This window comes from Drosophila willistoni (genome assembly GCF_018902025.1).
Source record: "Drosophila willistoni isolate 14030-0811.24 chromosome 2L unlocalized genomic scaffold, UCI_dwil_1.1 Seg196, whole genome shotgun sequence".
NCBI lineage: Eukaryota > Metazoa > Arthropoda > Insecta > Diptera > Drosophilidae > Drosophila > Drosophila willistoni.
The window spans coordinates 6149019-6164990 of NW_025814048.1; the positions used below are offsets into that span (position 1 = coordinate 6149019).

Here is a 15972-nt window from a genome sequence, read left to right on the forward strand (position 1 = left end):
CTTGTAGGTCATGGGACTTACCACCTTTGGTTTTCATTGCATAAGGGAATGAATATTTGCCGGGTATTTTCTACATATTTTATCTGCTATAAAATGGAATGCAATATTGTGACAAAGGGTTATACCATAGAGTCAACTTGCAAGAGTTACAAACTGTTTCTTGTTCTTAGTTTGACACTTTGCAGTAAGATAAGACTTGAATAAGTTAGTCAGTAAACAAATGAGTAAGTGAAGAAGTTAGTCAGTGAATAACTGAAAAAGTAAGCTAGCAAGTGACTGAGTGTGTTTAAAGTGAGTGAGTTAGCTGATTCATCATATTGAGTCGTTTGACCCAACACCAGCACAGATACAAATAAGTAAGTATAAACATATATGTATATATTTGTCTTCCATTCGATTACATTATATATAAAAGCTTCCAATTTTGTTACACAAAAAGGCAGACATGGCTTTTGCGTGGGTTTATATATGTAGTGCTGTCCACACAAGTGAACTCTTGACTCAAAACACAATGCTTAAAAAAAAGAAACGAAGTAGCTGAAAAGGATATTGCTGGAATACGTTAGAAATTTTCAACACATCAAATAAATTGTTTAAATATATTTCAAATAAATTACAGTACATTTAGAAGCACTTTTTAGGTAAAACTTGAATTTTATGCATTAAATCAATAATAATTGAAATTTATTTATTTTAGTTACCCGTTGCTTGCCAAAAAAATTTCAAACTGCGCGCTTTTTTCCCTAAAACGGCAGAGGGCGCCACTGCCCAGCAGCTGTAAAGAAAAGTTTATCGATAGTTGCACATCTGGCAGCGCCATTGGTATTTCATGCCGTTAATGACATATGGCAACTCTTAGGTAGAACAACAACAAGTCGCAACAAAATAAAAATCGTGATAATAATAATTAAAAAATAAGCTAATAGAGTACATTTTAAAATGGCCCAAGATATTATATTAGACAACGAGGAGCCCAGCAACAATAAGGAAACATTCCTTCAGCAGTTTTGCAAATCAGTACAAAATTGTGAGTATTTAAAGATTTGCTGTACCCCGTTCTGCGACTTCTTGCGTTTTTATACCCTACGAATCTATGTACATTAATTTTTATTTGTGTCTTGTAACAAAGTGAAAATTCTATATCAGTGTAATTAAGAAAACTCACGGCAGTGTATATGTTAAATTTCATAATCATTTTCCTCTTATTAATGTTTGGCGACAACACAAATTAGCGAGAGTATTGAAACTTCGTTAGAGGGCCCAATGTTTAGATTGTTTTGATCTGGCACAGTTGGACTCGACCTTATTTTATTTGTCTGGCCAAGAAGAATTTAAGTATAAGGCGGCAATTGAACTCCGATTAAGGCTAACAAATGGTTTATCTATAAATAAATATTGTTAAAAATAAAGTCCTTTCAACGAATCAAATTGATATTTAATTATAGTTTAAATGATTCCAATGTTAAACAAGTGAGCTCATATAAAGGATGCATACAGGATAATTTTAAAATGTCGTCTGCTTTCGGTATAAATTCATTTGATTTTCCTTGCACACTGGTCCTCCTCCTCCTCCCCCTACTCGTTCTCCTTCCACTACGCCTCTTACATATCTCGAGATGCTTGTTTTTGCAACATTTGAGCGAAACGACGGGCTATCAACAGTGAAGTGTCGATAAAACGATCCACACAATTGCTAAGACATGTCTCTGTGCTGTGATCCAGTTTAGTGCCCGGTCTGCCAATGCATTTCTCCCAACAGATCTCATTGAATTCATGAATCTGTGCATTTATCTGCGCCTTTTGCTTTTCGATCAGGAAAAACTCCTGCAACTCCTTCTCCTTGTCCGAAAGTTCATTTATATCGGACATGATGCTCTGAAAATATATATTTCTAATAAAAAGAAATTTTGTAATCTGGTTTATTTCTTCTGAGGTTGAATAATGACTGAACAAGTTCAAAATATAATTTTGACAACGAGTTCAATTGCCACTTGATTTTATCTTTGTATTATTATTAGATAAATTTAAAGCTACAGAGTAGTGATGTAGGTTTTAATAAAAACATCGATGTCTATGTTCATCGAAAGTTTCGATGTTAATAATCAATGGTGTTTTAAAACATTGAGCTTAAATATCGATGCATCGATGTATGTCTGATGTCTTTCTGAGTTAATAAAGTTTACTGTTTTCTAATAATCAAAAGTTCTTATAATAGTATTTAAAATGAATCTTAAATAAATAAATGCTCGATGCATCGATGTTTTTTACATCACTACTACAGAACAAGGGCACAGCCTAAGACCACTTTTAGCTGACACAACGATCGAATATCTTAGGGATTATAAAATGTTTTAGTCTAGAAAATATTATTCATCTCCTAAACCACATATGTAAATAATCTATAATTGAAATTAAGTGAAAAACCTTAACTAAATTGAATGAATTGTAACTAAAACTTAAAATAATAAGCCTATATCTAATTTAGGCCAAGAAAAAACTACAAGAAATGTATGAACTAACAAATTATAACCTTAACACTTGATATTTATTTAATGGAATTCTTATTGATTGTGTATATTTATCTATACACCCACTAATAATGTGCAAATTGTTGTTCTTTTTTTTTTTTTTTTAGCAAGTGGCGCTGCTTTACTTGAGGTTATCCGCCAAGTCTTGGAGGCTCCTAATGTGTTTGTGTTTGGTGAGCTACTTGTCGAGCCCAATATAGTCGCAGTAAGTTGTGTGCCATAATCTCCTTAAAGTGGTCGCTTAACTTTTTGTATTTTTGTTTATGTGTGCAGCTAAAAGATGGGCCCGATGCCAAATATCACAACACTTTGAATCTGTTTGCCTATGGCACGTACAAAGAGTACCGTGCAAAGCCGGATGAATATATTGAACTCACAGCGGCAATGCAAAAGAAACTGCAGCATTTGACTATCGTTTCGTTGGCCATTAAAACGAAGAGTATTCCCTATGCAATTCTGTTGAACGAGCTGGAAATCGATAATGTGCGTCATCTGGAGGATATTATCATTGAGGCCATTTATGCGGGTAAGTTTGGGGTAATTGAGAAACTTCAAACAAACATTAACCCAGGTTAGGCCAACCGTTTTACCTGATTTATGCCGGCCAAGTTTGTTTTTCGTACTTAAAGGAAACTTCATAAAGAAAGTCAATAGGTTAAGAGCCATGAGAGCGAAGAATTTAATTTAGATTGAAAAAAGATGTGGGTAACATGTATTTGGATTGTTTTCTAATGTTGTCTCTACATTCCCTATGATAAAGCAACTCAGTGTTAAAATCTCTTAGGCCTCTCAGGTCCGTATCGTCATGTCGTGATCTACTTTTTCATCATATTTTGCATAATTAAATCAAATGCTAATTTTTAGTTGCCTCAATTAGCATTTTGAAGGAGTCGACAAAGTATTCGTCTAGTATGTGCAAAGCAATAGGCAACAGTTGGTGGTTTTCAAATCAAGTTTTGGCCCATGTTTCCACTTACACCTATACACGCTTCGCCGCTTCCCCATCCTGAGGCATTGCACTTGATTAGCCGGGACAGCTGACGCTTCCTTGGAAAAACAATGGTCCATGATTTTGGCGCGTGTTCATTAAGTGATGTGGGTCTTCGTCGTTGTCAAAGTCGCTTGGCCGACTACCTCTAATACTGTCGCCTACCGACCCACCAGTTGCGCCTTAAAGTATGCAAAAAGAAATACAATTTTTATGGCATTTAAGCATGGTCGACAGCTTGGGGAACACTTGCCTCAATGATTTGCTTCTTTTCTCGTTTCTTTTCTTTTATTTTATTCTGCATCACATTTCTGAGAAGCAAAGCTGCTAGCTGATTTGCCAGTGACTCCAAGATGTCCATACTGTCATGAACTTGGGATAAGTGGCAGTTGGAACCAATTGAAAGACTTGAGATCGCCTGATATTATTGACAAGCTGCTTTTAGATTGAAAAGCTGATTTATTGCTTCAGATTAAAATGAAAAAAAGAAGCAAAAGAAATAAGGAAAGACCAAAAGAAAAAAAAAAGTTAACTAACAAAATCAAATTAAATTTCAAGGTCAAATTCAAGAGAAATTCATAATAGGACGCAAAAGGGATTCTATGGAAAAATATAAGTTTTTATATGATTTGCTTTTGCTCTATGCAGTTTCAATTATTTTGTTCGTTCATCTAAAATGTGTTCACCTACCGCTTGTAAGTTGAATGTAACCAAAATGTTGTTGTTGGACTCCTCTTGAAAACAGAAATAGAAACCCCATGTCCGCACACACACACACACACACATACACGCACACGCACACATAAATACACCTAAATACACAATGCAAAATATATACCTTTGAGCATGAAATGATTCGTGTAACCTAGAGCAGTGTTGGTTAGAGGGGGGTAAAGAGCAAAAGAAAATTTAGCTCACTGTCGGTATTTGAGCTTCCCCTGGAATTTTATTTGTTGGGTTTTCTGTGTGTATATGTGGGTGTGTGTGTGTGTGTGAGTGTGTGTCCGTGTGTGTGTGTGTATTTTGTGTAAAAATACCATCATAATATTGGTAAGCCTCAGAAATGGCTGCTTGGCTTAAATGAAATGTTGCCCCAAAGTCAGTTTCAACAAAGCGAAAAATCGCCTAAAACTATGCAATGCTTCTTTTAGAGCGAACAACGAAAAACCAATAAAAGACCAGACAGAGAGATAGATGGAGAGAAAAAGACAGAGATAGAGATGGTCACAACGCAGATAGATAGAAAAAGAGAGAGAGCAAAATATACAAAGCAAATACCATGCAAATTTTTAATGGAATCTTTCACTGTCCATTATCCCAAGCAAATAAAGTGACACACTAAGCCAAAGGAGAGGGAAATGAAATGCTGGTGTGCAGGAGGTGCCTCCTGCTACCTGTTCTAATTGCTTTCCAAATCCAGAGCACCAGCTAAGATTTATGTTATGATAGGCATCATTGAGCCATCAACAACATGGCCCAAGCACGGAGTCCCTGTAATCTGAAATCACCATTTAATGGTAGCCAAGTAATACAAATGGGAATGAGTGGGTGTGGGAGTGGGAGTCGGAGTGGGAGTAGGAGTGGGTTTTTGGCGGGGGCCATAAGCTAACAGGAGCAGCTAAACAGCGGCAGGTGAAATGTTAATGTTGCTCTTTGGTCTGTCTGGCATTTTAGGTTTGCTCTTTCACAAGCTCAGCCCATTAGAGCATTCATTTGTCTTGAGGCCAAAATGTAGAATGGTGTGAGTTATGGTAATTAAATGTATTTTATAATTGAAATTCGTTTATAGAGTTCAGTATACGAGTATATTATTTCTCTCTCTCTCTCTCTCTCTTTCTCCTAATGTGTGTGTTCATTTGGATCTGTGATTGATACGAAGCACTCTAGACACATCTAGAAGATTTACTGCAAAAAAGATTTCAAATTGTTTGACCATCATCAAATTGATGAAGATGAAGTACGTGTGCGTGGGTTAGTAAATTAATGAAATTGAATAGTCTTACCTGCAACTTTGTAATTGATTTTTCACTTTAACCCGATAAACCAAAATCAGTATCCACATGTAGTGAAAGTTTTATAAAATATTTAATCACCAAAAAGCATTGAAACTAAAACATGTGCACTTCTGGCTACTAATTGAATTAAAATTGGTTTTGTTGTGTTGTAGTCGGTTAACCTTACAGCATAGTGTGTCCTTTGAACTATTTCAATGTAATGGCAATTGGAGTAATGTTACTTGTATATGTATGTAGTAAAATCTTAAAGTTCTAACATATATCAATTAACATTTAAGACCTTTTGGAGTTTCAGTTTAGTTTACTATCTAAGAGAAGTCGTCCACCAGATGGCCGATAACCTTTGATAAACAGACTTCTGAAATAAATCGTAGTCAACTTTAAATAGCTTTTAATTAGCGATTGAAAGTAAAACTTTTCAAACTATAATAGTAAACAAACAAATAAAATTATCCTAAAATTGTAACTAATTGCATTATTAGAAAAGTTAATTTTAATAACGAACATTCAGGCCTATTCTCTTTTTCGAGTCATTTTCAAACGTAAATCGAGAACGATTTCAATTAAAATCTCAAACGTTTTTGTTTTCAAACCTAAGTTTCAAACAGTTTTGTTTCGTCTACTATATCAGCTTACAGGGTTGCCGAGCTTTATAATGATTAGTTAAAAGTTTCTTTTTCAGAGCAAATCCTTACAAAAACATCGAATTTATTTTGTGTTACTTAATTTTGCCAACCATGAAAAGTGACATAACTATTTCGATTTAAATGTTTCGAAAACTATGTATATCAGGTCAATTGCTATTCGAATGCTGTTTAACATTTTCACATTCAATTTTCTGGTACTTGATAAGAATAATTCTTAAATTTATGAATGGAACGAAATTATCAATTCATACTTAGAATCGTTCTTAACAAATTACAGATTAATAGAACAATAAATGAAGTGTTCAATGTAATAAAATTTAATAAAATTTGCTTTTCACTCAACGACTCCAAGGCAAATGAAAAGCCTCGTAATCAGAAGCGAGAAATGGTCGTAAATCCGATTTCGACAAAATCATTCGGAATCGGAAGCAATTCGGTTAATTTTATATAAGCAGAAGAATTGAATTGAGCAGTTTTCTCTATTTTGAACTAAATGTATGTTTCAAACTCACTTTTTTAATTCAAAAACCGATTGAACTCTCTTCATGTTTGGAATAAGTCCTTATGAAATGTTAATTAAACTGATCCGCTCCTGTATAATTTTTAGTGGTGGTTGGATGACTACATTTTGGGCGTATTTTTCTTCATCTTCATATGTTGTGAGGCGTTGGCTTTAATTTTCCTTTTCTTCTTTTTTTTTTTTGTTGTTGTATAGCCGCTTATTCTCTCTTGTCAAAGGGAAATCGCGCATAATTCAAGACGCTCTTGAGCTTTTGACTTTGTTTTCTTGCCCCTTTCTGCATGCATTCCTTTTTGCTTTCGTTTTTTCCTTGTTGCGATTTGCAATTCAGAAACTAAAGCGAAAAAAGAAGAAATGGGTTGCACTTGTGTGTGTGTGTGTGTGTGAATTGTGGGGGCTTTTGTTCGTTAACCCTAAAAGACAAAGGCTTTAAAATCGGATTATAAACGTCCATATAATCGGTGTTGTGTTGTTTTTTTTGTTGTTTTGTATCCAACGTATGGAAAAAGAAAAAGTGTATCATCTTTGTTTTTGTGGACTTCAAGTTAAAGCCAGGCAGAAAACAAAGCTCTTTGTCAAGCATTTCATATAGTTAACCTGCACTCTGCAGAAGATGCCTCTGCCTCTGCCAGTGCCAGTGCCAGTGCCAGAGCCAGTGTCATGACTTTCGAGGATTCCTTTGATTGCTGGGACGCAGATGTTTTTGATTACTGCGCTCCCCGGTTGCATAGTTTTTGGATGCCTGCGGCATATTGTCGCTGTAACCCACAATGAAAGTTTTTTGGCTAAAAGAACCTTATGCGCCTCATGCCTCTTTTGGGCTCTTTGTTTGGCCTTCCTCTTTGCGGGTGTGAGCGGGATGAGTGTGTGCATACGCATGTGGTGCATTTGTCGTCGTGGTTGTTGCCCAGCACTTTGTCAGTTTTAGGTGAAAAGTTTTCCATAGTAGTTGCGCACCCTGACTTTATATTGATGGCACAAGTTCGCGAGTTTGTGGTACACCACTCGATGTATACTCAAAACTCAAACCCAACCAAACAATCGACCATCCAGTCGATCCAGTCATCAGCAACTTCTTCTCTTCTATCTCTTGTCATTGTCTGACGGTCGCCTTCTGTTGGTGTCTTCATTTCCTCTCCTCTTTCACTTTTTTGACTGCTTTTTTTTTTTTTTGTGTAAAATTTCAATTAATAAGTTTTCTTTATTTTTTTATTTCTTCTCTTGTTTGTTGTTGGTTGTATTTTGATGGAGGTGCCGATGAGTTGTCTGCCAAAGTTGTTCAAAAGCTGTCAGCGACAGGTGCTCTCTTTTGCCGTTTATAGAGTTTCTGGCAAGGATAACACACACACACACACACACTGAGAGAGAAGATTCCCCTGACTGGTCATTTAGTTAAACTGCGTCGTTAGTGTTAAACAAAGATAAATGCAAATTACACAGACATCATACAGAAAATTTGCATTCGGATTTGCATTTTGTATTTTTCTTGACGATGTAAATGGAAACAACCGAAAAAGAACTCTCAGACTGAACGTGATTGATGTAGGTAAAGAGATTTGTTTAAAATGTTCATCTACTTTTTGATTCAAGTGTTAAAACAAGAAACAAACAACAAGTTCACAAAACTTGAAAGTTTTCTTAATTTTTAACTAAAAACTTTTTCATCCATTTGAACATTTCATCCGTTTTCTGTAGTGAATTTTGCCGACAAATAAGAAAAGTGCCTTCATTTTAACGTTGTTGAAACTCGTTGAATATCAAACGATGTCAAAAGATGGCTACTTTGAAGAGAAACACAAATGCAGATGCCAAGAAAAGGAATTCATTTATAGTTACACTTTATTCACAACTTTCACGACAAATCTCTCTGACCCTTCTTTGATCTACTCTCCTTACCAATTCCCTGTATCATGCAAAATGCCGATTCAAAGGATCGACCAAAGCCCCGAAAAGTACTTTATTGGCCCTTAACGTTTATTGGCTGTATCTTTCAAATTTTTGGCCCAAAGCCAGCTTTAACACAGTTTCATTTCGATACAAATGAAAAGAAAAATCTCCCAAAAAAAACGAAAGAAAGAAGAAAAAACCGCAAAAAGAAAAATAAAATGAAAGGCATTCAACATTCCTCAAACCATTCGTCCAACAATTCATTCCACGATGTTGTCCGTCAACAAATTTTTACACAATTTTGTGGGCAACAGTAAGCATGATTGATTGTTCCTGGCGTTGAATTTCCACGCCCCGTGAGTACCCAAGCAAAAAGAAAAATATGTGTCAAAACGCTTTGCAATATTACGAATTTTCTATGCCCTTCTGTAAGAGTGGTCAGACCTAGGAGGATGAGATAGATTAGGCCTAAATAATGTTAAAATTTCTTGGAGGTTCTTTAAACAGAAGGGATTAACACTTAATTCATATTTAATTGTTGATAATTTGCATATCAAATGTTCTACATTGAATCCACTGTTTATTTCCATAAAAACTTAATCTATGATTATTAAATTATACTCTGATACCCTGTAGGGTATCAGACCTCAGCCGATATGAATGGTGGCAATGACTGGAGACACGAGCACAGACTGTGACACGCACAGAAACGGAACCAAGACACATGTCAACGCTAAAATGCCGCAAAATTTTACAACACTTGTGGTTGTAGATGCCCCCACAATTCATGTCCTTGCCTCTTCCCATGCCCGCTGCTGCTCCTGATGCTCTGCAACAGCCTGCCATTTTTGGGGGGGAGGCTCCTCGTTTTTGCGGTTTCGTTGTTTGATTTGGTTGTAGATTTTCAATTATTTGTTGCCTGCCGTCGACGCCCTACGCCCCCTACTCTACGACCTTCTAACTGCCTCTTAGTAGGCGTCAAATGCAATAATAAAACAAGATTTTATGGCTCTCAAGCTAATTAAAATGAGAGGCAAGAATACGATAGAGATAAATCGAAGATATTCTCAGTCATGTGGAAAATACATATATATTTAAAGTGAATATTTATGACAAAACTTGGTCGTTCTATTTACAGAACTCAAGGTCGTTGGTTTGTGGCAAGAAGTCAGTGCTTGAAAGGCGCTTAGAAACTTTTGTCAACTAGAATTTTGTTATATATGTATGTATATAGTTTTACAGCTGCTGCGGATTAGCCATGTTGAAGTGCTTTCAACTACCGGCTATAGGACAAATGGCAAATGGAAATGGAAACTGTCCAATCGAGAATTTTCTATTTAATCCGAGTGTTATAAATTTTAAGCGAGCTTAAAATAAAACGACACAAGTTCACGCAAACAATTTCAAATTAATTACTCGAACTGCTGCTCTATGTCAAATTACATTTGGCCGGCTTACAAAGCCAGCCACGCCTCCGCTTACGCCCCCACATGACCAACAACTGGCAGTAACTCTCCAGCTCCTCTCTCTCTCTCTCTCTCTTTCTCTCAGCCTCTTCCTGTTTCACTCTGTGTTGTCGGATAGGATTTTGGTAATTGAGCCGGCAACACAATTGCCAACTGATTGGCCTGACACACAAACACATAGATAGACAAGTGGGTGGTGGGTGTAGGACAGAGATAGGGAGAGACATACACACGTATATATAGAGCTAATCACTTAAGCTCTAGCCGCCCGTAAGCCATAAAATATCAAAAACAAAACTTTAAACATTTATTCCTGATTATACTTTTCTGCCGTTGGTTGTTGTTGTTATTGTTAGCTACTGTTTAAGCAATCATAAAGTTGTTTGTTTAAAATTTTTGGCCAAGAGAGGATTTTGTGGCGGATTGCATTATTATTAATTACCCATATGATATATGTACATTGTACATATGCTTCCATTTTGGAGGCAACTTCTAATCACTTTAATTGATGGGACGTCGACTGGATTTAGCTGCCATCGAAGTTTACCCAATTTGAAAAACAGAATTTGTTTGCACAATAAGCTCTGTGTGTGTGTGTACTTGTAGGGAAAAAATATTTTGAAAAACATTTTGCTGGGTATATTTTGGTACGATTGCAAAAACAAGGGATTTTCAACTTTTCACAGCAGTTGAAACTACTTTTAAGATTATGTGAGCTCGAAATTAGCTATGAAAATAGAGTAAATATTTATGCAAGAACACTAGCTTTACAAAACACTTACTCAGTTAATTTATGTATGTAATTTATTTAAAAACTTCATTGTGCCTTTTAAAATTGGAGATATAATTATATATAAAACTGTAGAAAAAACCCTTATTTTTAACCGTGATAGAGCGAGGCGTATTGAGGATAACTTTATTACAGATTTACTCCCTTCATAAATAAAAAATATATATGTATTTGTTTAATAAGTATGGATTACAAAATTAACGATGTTAACGATATTGGCAAACAGTTTTCTACGAAATTTTCAATGATTCATTAAAATCGCATATAGTTTTCAAAACAGGTTTCTATAAAAAATTGCTTATTAGATTGTAATAGACATTGAAATCAGTAAACAAATGTTTAGATTAGATACTAATATATTAAAACCCGACACTATGGAGTGCACCGAATAGAAACGGTACACATTATTTTCATTTTTACCTATTTCAAAAACTATTAACTGTCATTAACTGTTTTTGAATATTGAATTGAATATTAACAATATAAATAACCGAAAGCAAATAGCAATAATTCAATTCGTTATTTTAGTGTTTTGTGTATACTTTCTGACCTGCCCTTAACCATTTTTTTCCATTTCACACTTTACCGACTATTTTTGATGTTTATTAAAATTCTAAACGGTTTGGTGGGATCTCTTTGAACTGTTGCTTTGGTGCAGTGCACGAATGCAACAGATATTTCACAGGTTTTTATGAAATAAAGATATAAATGTGAAATTATGCCCTCGGTAAGGCTGACTTATCCAATTTTACATTTATTATTATTATTTAGCATGGGAAATACTATTTTTTACAAGCACTAGCTACTACCATCGGCTTCGATGATAACTACATTCGGTTCATCTCTGATCCCGGATTGCTTAGTTGCCCTCATGATTGGCCATTTAGTACATTTATTTAATTTAAATGTCTATACGTAACTCCCTTCGGTTGTAGTTGTGCAACTTGTATCAAATCGATCTAATAATCAAAAGTGCACACTAGTAGAAATAGTAATTTAAAAGTTTGCAGTTTCTTTCTTTCTTCATTCCTTATATAACCACTAACAAATAAGTTTAAAAGTTAAAAAAAGTTCCATTCTATACATGTGTATGAACATTCACCATTTAGGTATATTACAAGGACCAAGGATCATTAAACTATTATTGAATAAAGATTTTTATCTAAAAGATCTAAGAAAAACCCTAAATTCAATATAGGAAACGATAAATAAATAGCCACAAGTAATTTGTGGGCATTTCAAAGTCTTTTACTCAATTTGAAGTTGGTTTCTGATTTCGAATTACCTAGACATTTTCATTTGGAAAACTTTAACAAAAGACCACTTTAAGCTGGCTACCAATTTGACAGGATGGAGAGCAAACGGTTTATTGAACTCGACGGTGCCTCTATTTATTGCTTACGCCTCCCAGTTTTTTGTCGGACTTTGCTTTTAATATACGACAAGAAAAAAGAAAAAAAAAATCCCAAAGAAAAGGAATAAATAAAATACGTGCCAGACCCAAACAAATTTCAAGGCCAAATGCACACATAAAAGTTTTTTTTCGCCCCAAGGAGAAGCATCTCATACCAACTCACCTCGCCTTCGATTTGGTTCTTTTTTTAGCCAAAGTTTTGGCACAATATGAACTCGAACTAATGAGGCATAAATAGCCAGTGAGAATAAAAGGGCTTTCATTTAATTTTTCATTTTGATTTTTGTTAATCTTCTTTCATTTCGTTCCCCATTCATTGCAGACATCATTCATGGCAAACTGTTCCAGAACACACGCATCCTGGAGGTGGACTATGCCCAGGGACGCGATATTCCGCCCGGTTATACGGGAAAAATAGTGGAAACCCTGCAGGCTTGGGTCAATTCCTGTGATGGGGTCTCCACTGGCATTGACATGCAAATCAAATATGCCAATATGGAGAAAGCCAAGAGATTAAGCAACAAGGAACGCATTGAATTTGAGGTGAGCTTCCAAAGAAATACAACAAAAAAAAGGGTGGCCAAACACATTTAAAAGGATTACTTTATTTTCATTATTAGTTAATCAGTCTAAAGAAGGTTTTAAGGACTCAGGCCTCAGATAGTGATGAAAGTATGCAAATTGACACGCATGGCTCTGGACCGAGTGGCAGTGGTGGAAATCTGGGTTCAGAAATGCGCAAGAAACCAAACAAAATGAAAATTCCACGGCCCCATGGACCAGGTAAATACTATCAAAGCGACTTGCCATGCCGGCCTCATGATGATGATGAAACTTTTTACAAAACTTTGATGACATTTTAATTAATTACAAGCTCTCTATCCAATTAATTATTATTTTCTCTTTGCACAGTTGGCCTCAAGTTTAGCAAGTGAGTGCAGGCGAGTCGAGTGGTAGTGGGTGTTAACCAACATTACCATCAACAGCAGCAGCAGCAACATGCGACGTCACGTGGCCACTAACATCATAAACCACTCGACTGCAACACATTAGGCAAACCAAAACTCATTTTTGGCCCACACAAACACACACGCAAATGAAATCATCATTAGGCATAATGATTATTAATAAATATTTATGCTGTTATCAAATCCATCAAATTTCCAATTACAAATACACGCATCCTATCTATAATACAAATAAATACCAACCATGAGTTTGATTAATGCTGGTTACCTGCAAATTGCATTGTTTAGATCAATATACAACAAAATATTTCCGTTTTTGCTTTTGTTTAATTACTGTCCATTTTGCACATTTAATGTGGTTTTTGAGATAAATGTTTATTTACTTTGTTATTTGTGGGCAAATTAACTAAATGCTGGCATGCATAAGGAAAATATTATTTATTATTTATCTCTCATATCTTTTGATTGACAGGCCTCAAGTTAAACGTACCTGACAACCGCATTCGATTCTGGTTAATTATATGTAGTTCTATCATTTTAAAGCATTTTGATTGTTATATCAAGTACTACATTTAATTTGCAGTTCATTTGCATTGTTTGCTCGACTTGGCACAATGTCAAGCCAAAGTGCTAACTGAAATGTAACTTGCAACAGCTGCTCACTTTTTATTATATAAATATATAATATATATATCTATAGATATATGTATATAAATGTACTTTATGACAAAAGCCAAGCATAAACAAACAAGCCCTGGGTAAGGACTCGACTCTGCTCTGTTTGTTGCATTGCTCCCTTACAGGGTTTACTTCTATTCAGTTTTCTAGTGAACAGAGGGAAACCAGCTAGACTATGCAGTTGATGATGCTGCGAAATTTAAATCACGACAGTCAACCGACTTTATTGTAGTTTATATATTATATCCACGAGCGCAGCTAGGGAGGCAACTGCTTCCCCAAGGGATGGCTTCGACGTTGGAAAATATGTTATCTGGTCTCCTTTTGGCAAGAATGATTAAGTGGAATAGATATGTATGTGCAGTCCTCTATCGTGCCATGGACTAGCATGATTTTTATCTTCTTTGCCGATGGAAAGTTCATAGAAGGCGGTAAACAGTTGATCGTGATAGTTTAGACACAAGTTTTACTATTCAGTTATTAAAAGTATCGTTAAATATTCACCTCAAACAGTTTTTAAACCAGCTTAAGGAAAATCTGACTTTTAAATTTAATAAATTAATAGTTTCAGAAAATATTCCTTGCAGAATTAATTTGTTTTGATTCAATGTCATCAAAGAGATAAGTTTTTGTCTGACAAAAATCATAACGACATTCTGGGCAACATCTTCTACCAAAAAGTTACTATTTATGTAAACTTGGCATACAACCAAAACTGGAATTGCTTTAATTAAGAATCTGATAAACTATACCGTTCGATACACAGCCAATTGTGTTTATGTTAATGTTATTAATGTTATTAATAAATCAGATTGAATGACGCTAAAATTATGCAAATGGAAACTTTAGAAGAATAAATGTATACCACTAGAACATCGTATAGAAGGTAGCATATACGACCATATAAAGTATATATATTCCAAATCAGCAAATTTATCAATTTAAAAATCTGGAAATGTATGCTTCGCGTTTCTCCAGTTTAAGTTTTTAGGTAAATTGTTGGGGTATTTCAAATTTGTAGAAAAAAGCTTTTCCGCTTTGAGGCTTGTTGTAACAAAAAATATCAGAAAAACTTGCAGGGTATGCAAATCGAAGTTAGCTCCGGCTTTTGTACAACTTTACATACTAAACTTGATATTCGTGTTTAATAGGTTATTTTTCTTTCTTGTCTTCCTATGTGATAAATCCAAAAGTATAAGGGCATTTAAACTTCCACACCATCGAGCTTACCTTGGTCTTTTACATTATTCATATACTCATCATATCAATAATTTGGCCATCAACATTATAAACTTTGAAATTAGATTTCTGATTGGCTAAGCCAGAACCCTATTGTCACAATATGTATAAAATAGTACGCATTCAAAGAGTATACGAGTCGTTTAAACACTTCAGTCGAACAACATTCTACATTGCTCTGTCAATCTAGTGACCAAATCCAAATCCAGCACAAACCTTATTCTAAAGATTATTAATTTGGATATTCCCGTATACAGTTTATGTTCTACGTGGTGATATTCTGTGTCCTCATCGGCCTAGCCGTTGCTAACCGTTTTGACGAAAATGATGATGATGAGCCATATGATGAATATGACGATGATGAATATCTACAATGAATAATACAAATCTCACCGATTGGGCTATTGTAGTCTATAGTTTAGCAAAGTTTATTTTGAATTTGTAAAAATCATAGTCCTTTGCTTTTTCCAAGCAATATATTTATACGATAAAATATATCGAAAATAAAAATCAAGTATGATAATCGTAGTTGTGATCAGGTTACTCGTCTATGTCTCTTGGTCTAACTAACTAACTAACTAACTATATTTAGTTTCGAAATATGTTTCTAAAGCCGATCAGGCTTAACTAAATATAAGAAGTAGCTTAGTTTAACACTCTCAAACTAATGTAATTTCTGTAAATTCAAAGTCAAACCCTATTGGCATTGATTTCGTCTACGTGCATGCGTTTTAACAATATTTGTTTATCCCCAGTCTACACATACACACACACAAAATAAATCTAAACATACATGCATATTTCTATATATATATGTATACACACAGATACA

General features: G+C 35.0%; 2 protein-coding genes across 2 annotated transcripts; one reads left to right on the forward strand and one right to left on the reverse strand.

Annotated features, from left to right (window-relative positions):
• The first annotated feature begins 867 nt into the window (after window positions 1-867).
• Window positions 868-13459, forward strand: LOC6640377 (COP9 signalosome complex subunit 7). The gene is made up of 6 exons (XM_002063202.3): window positions 868-1027; window positions 2636-2733; window positions 2802-3054; window positions 12578-12798; window positions 12876-13038; window positions 13168-13459. Exons 1-6 carry the CDS (start codon window positions 940-942, stop codon window positions 13188-13190), a joined length of 846 nt encoding a protein of 281 aa, XP_002063238.1. The 5' UTR covers window positions 868-939; the 3' UTR covers window positions 13191-13459.
• Window positions 1411-1975, reverse strand: LOC6640378 (mitochondrial import inner membrane translocase subunit Tim8). The gene has a single exon (XM_002063203.4). It carries the CDS (start codon window positions 1867-1869, stop codon window positions 1603-1605), a length of 267 nt encoding a protein of 88 aa, XP_002063239.1. The 5' UTR covers window positions 1870-1975; the 3' UTR covers window positions 1411-1602.
• Window positions 13460-15972: the final 2513 nt, after the last annotated feature.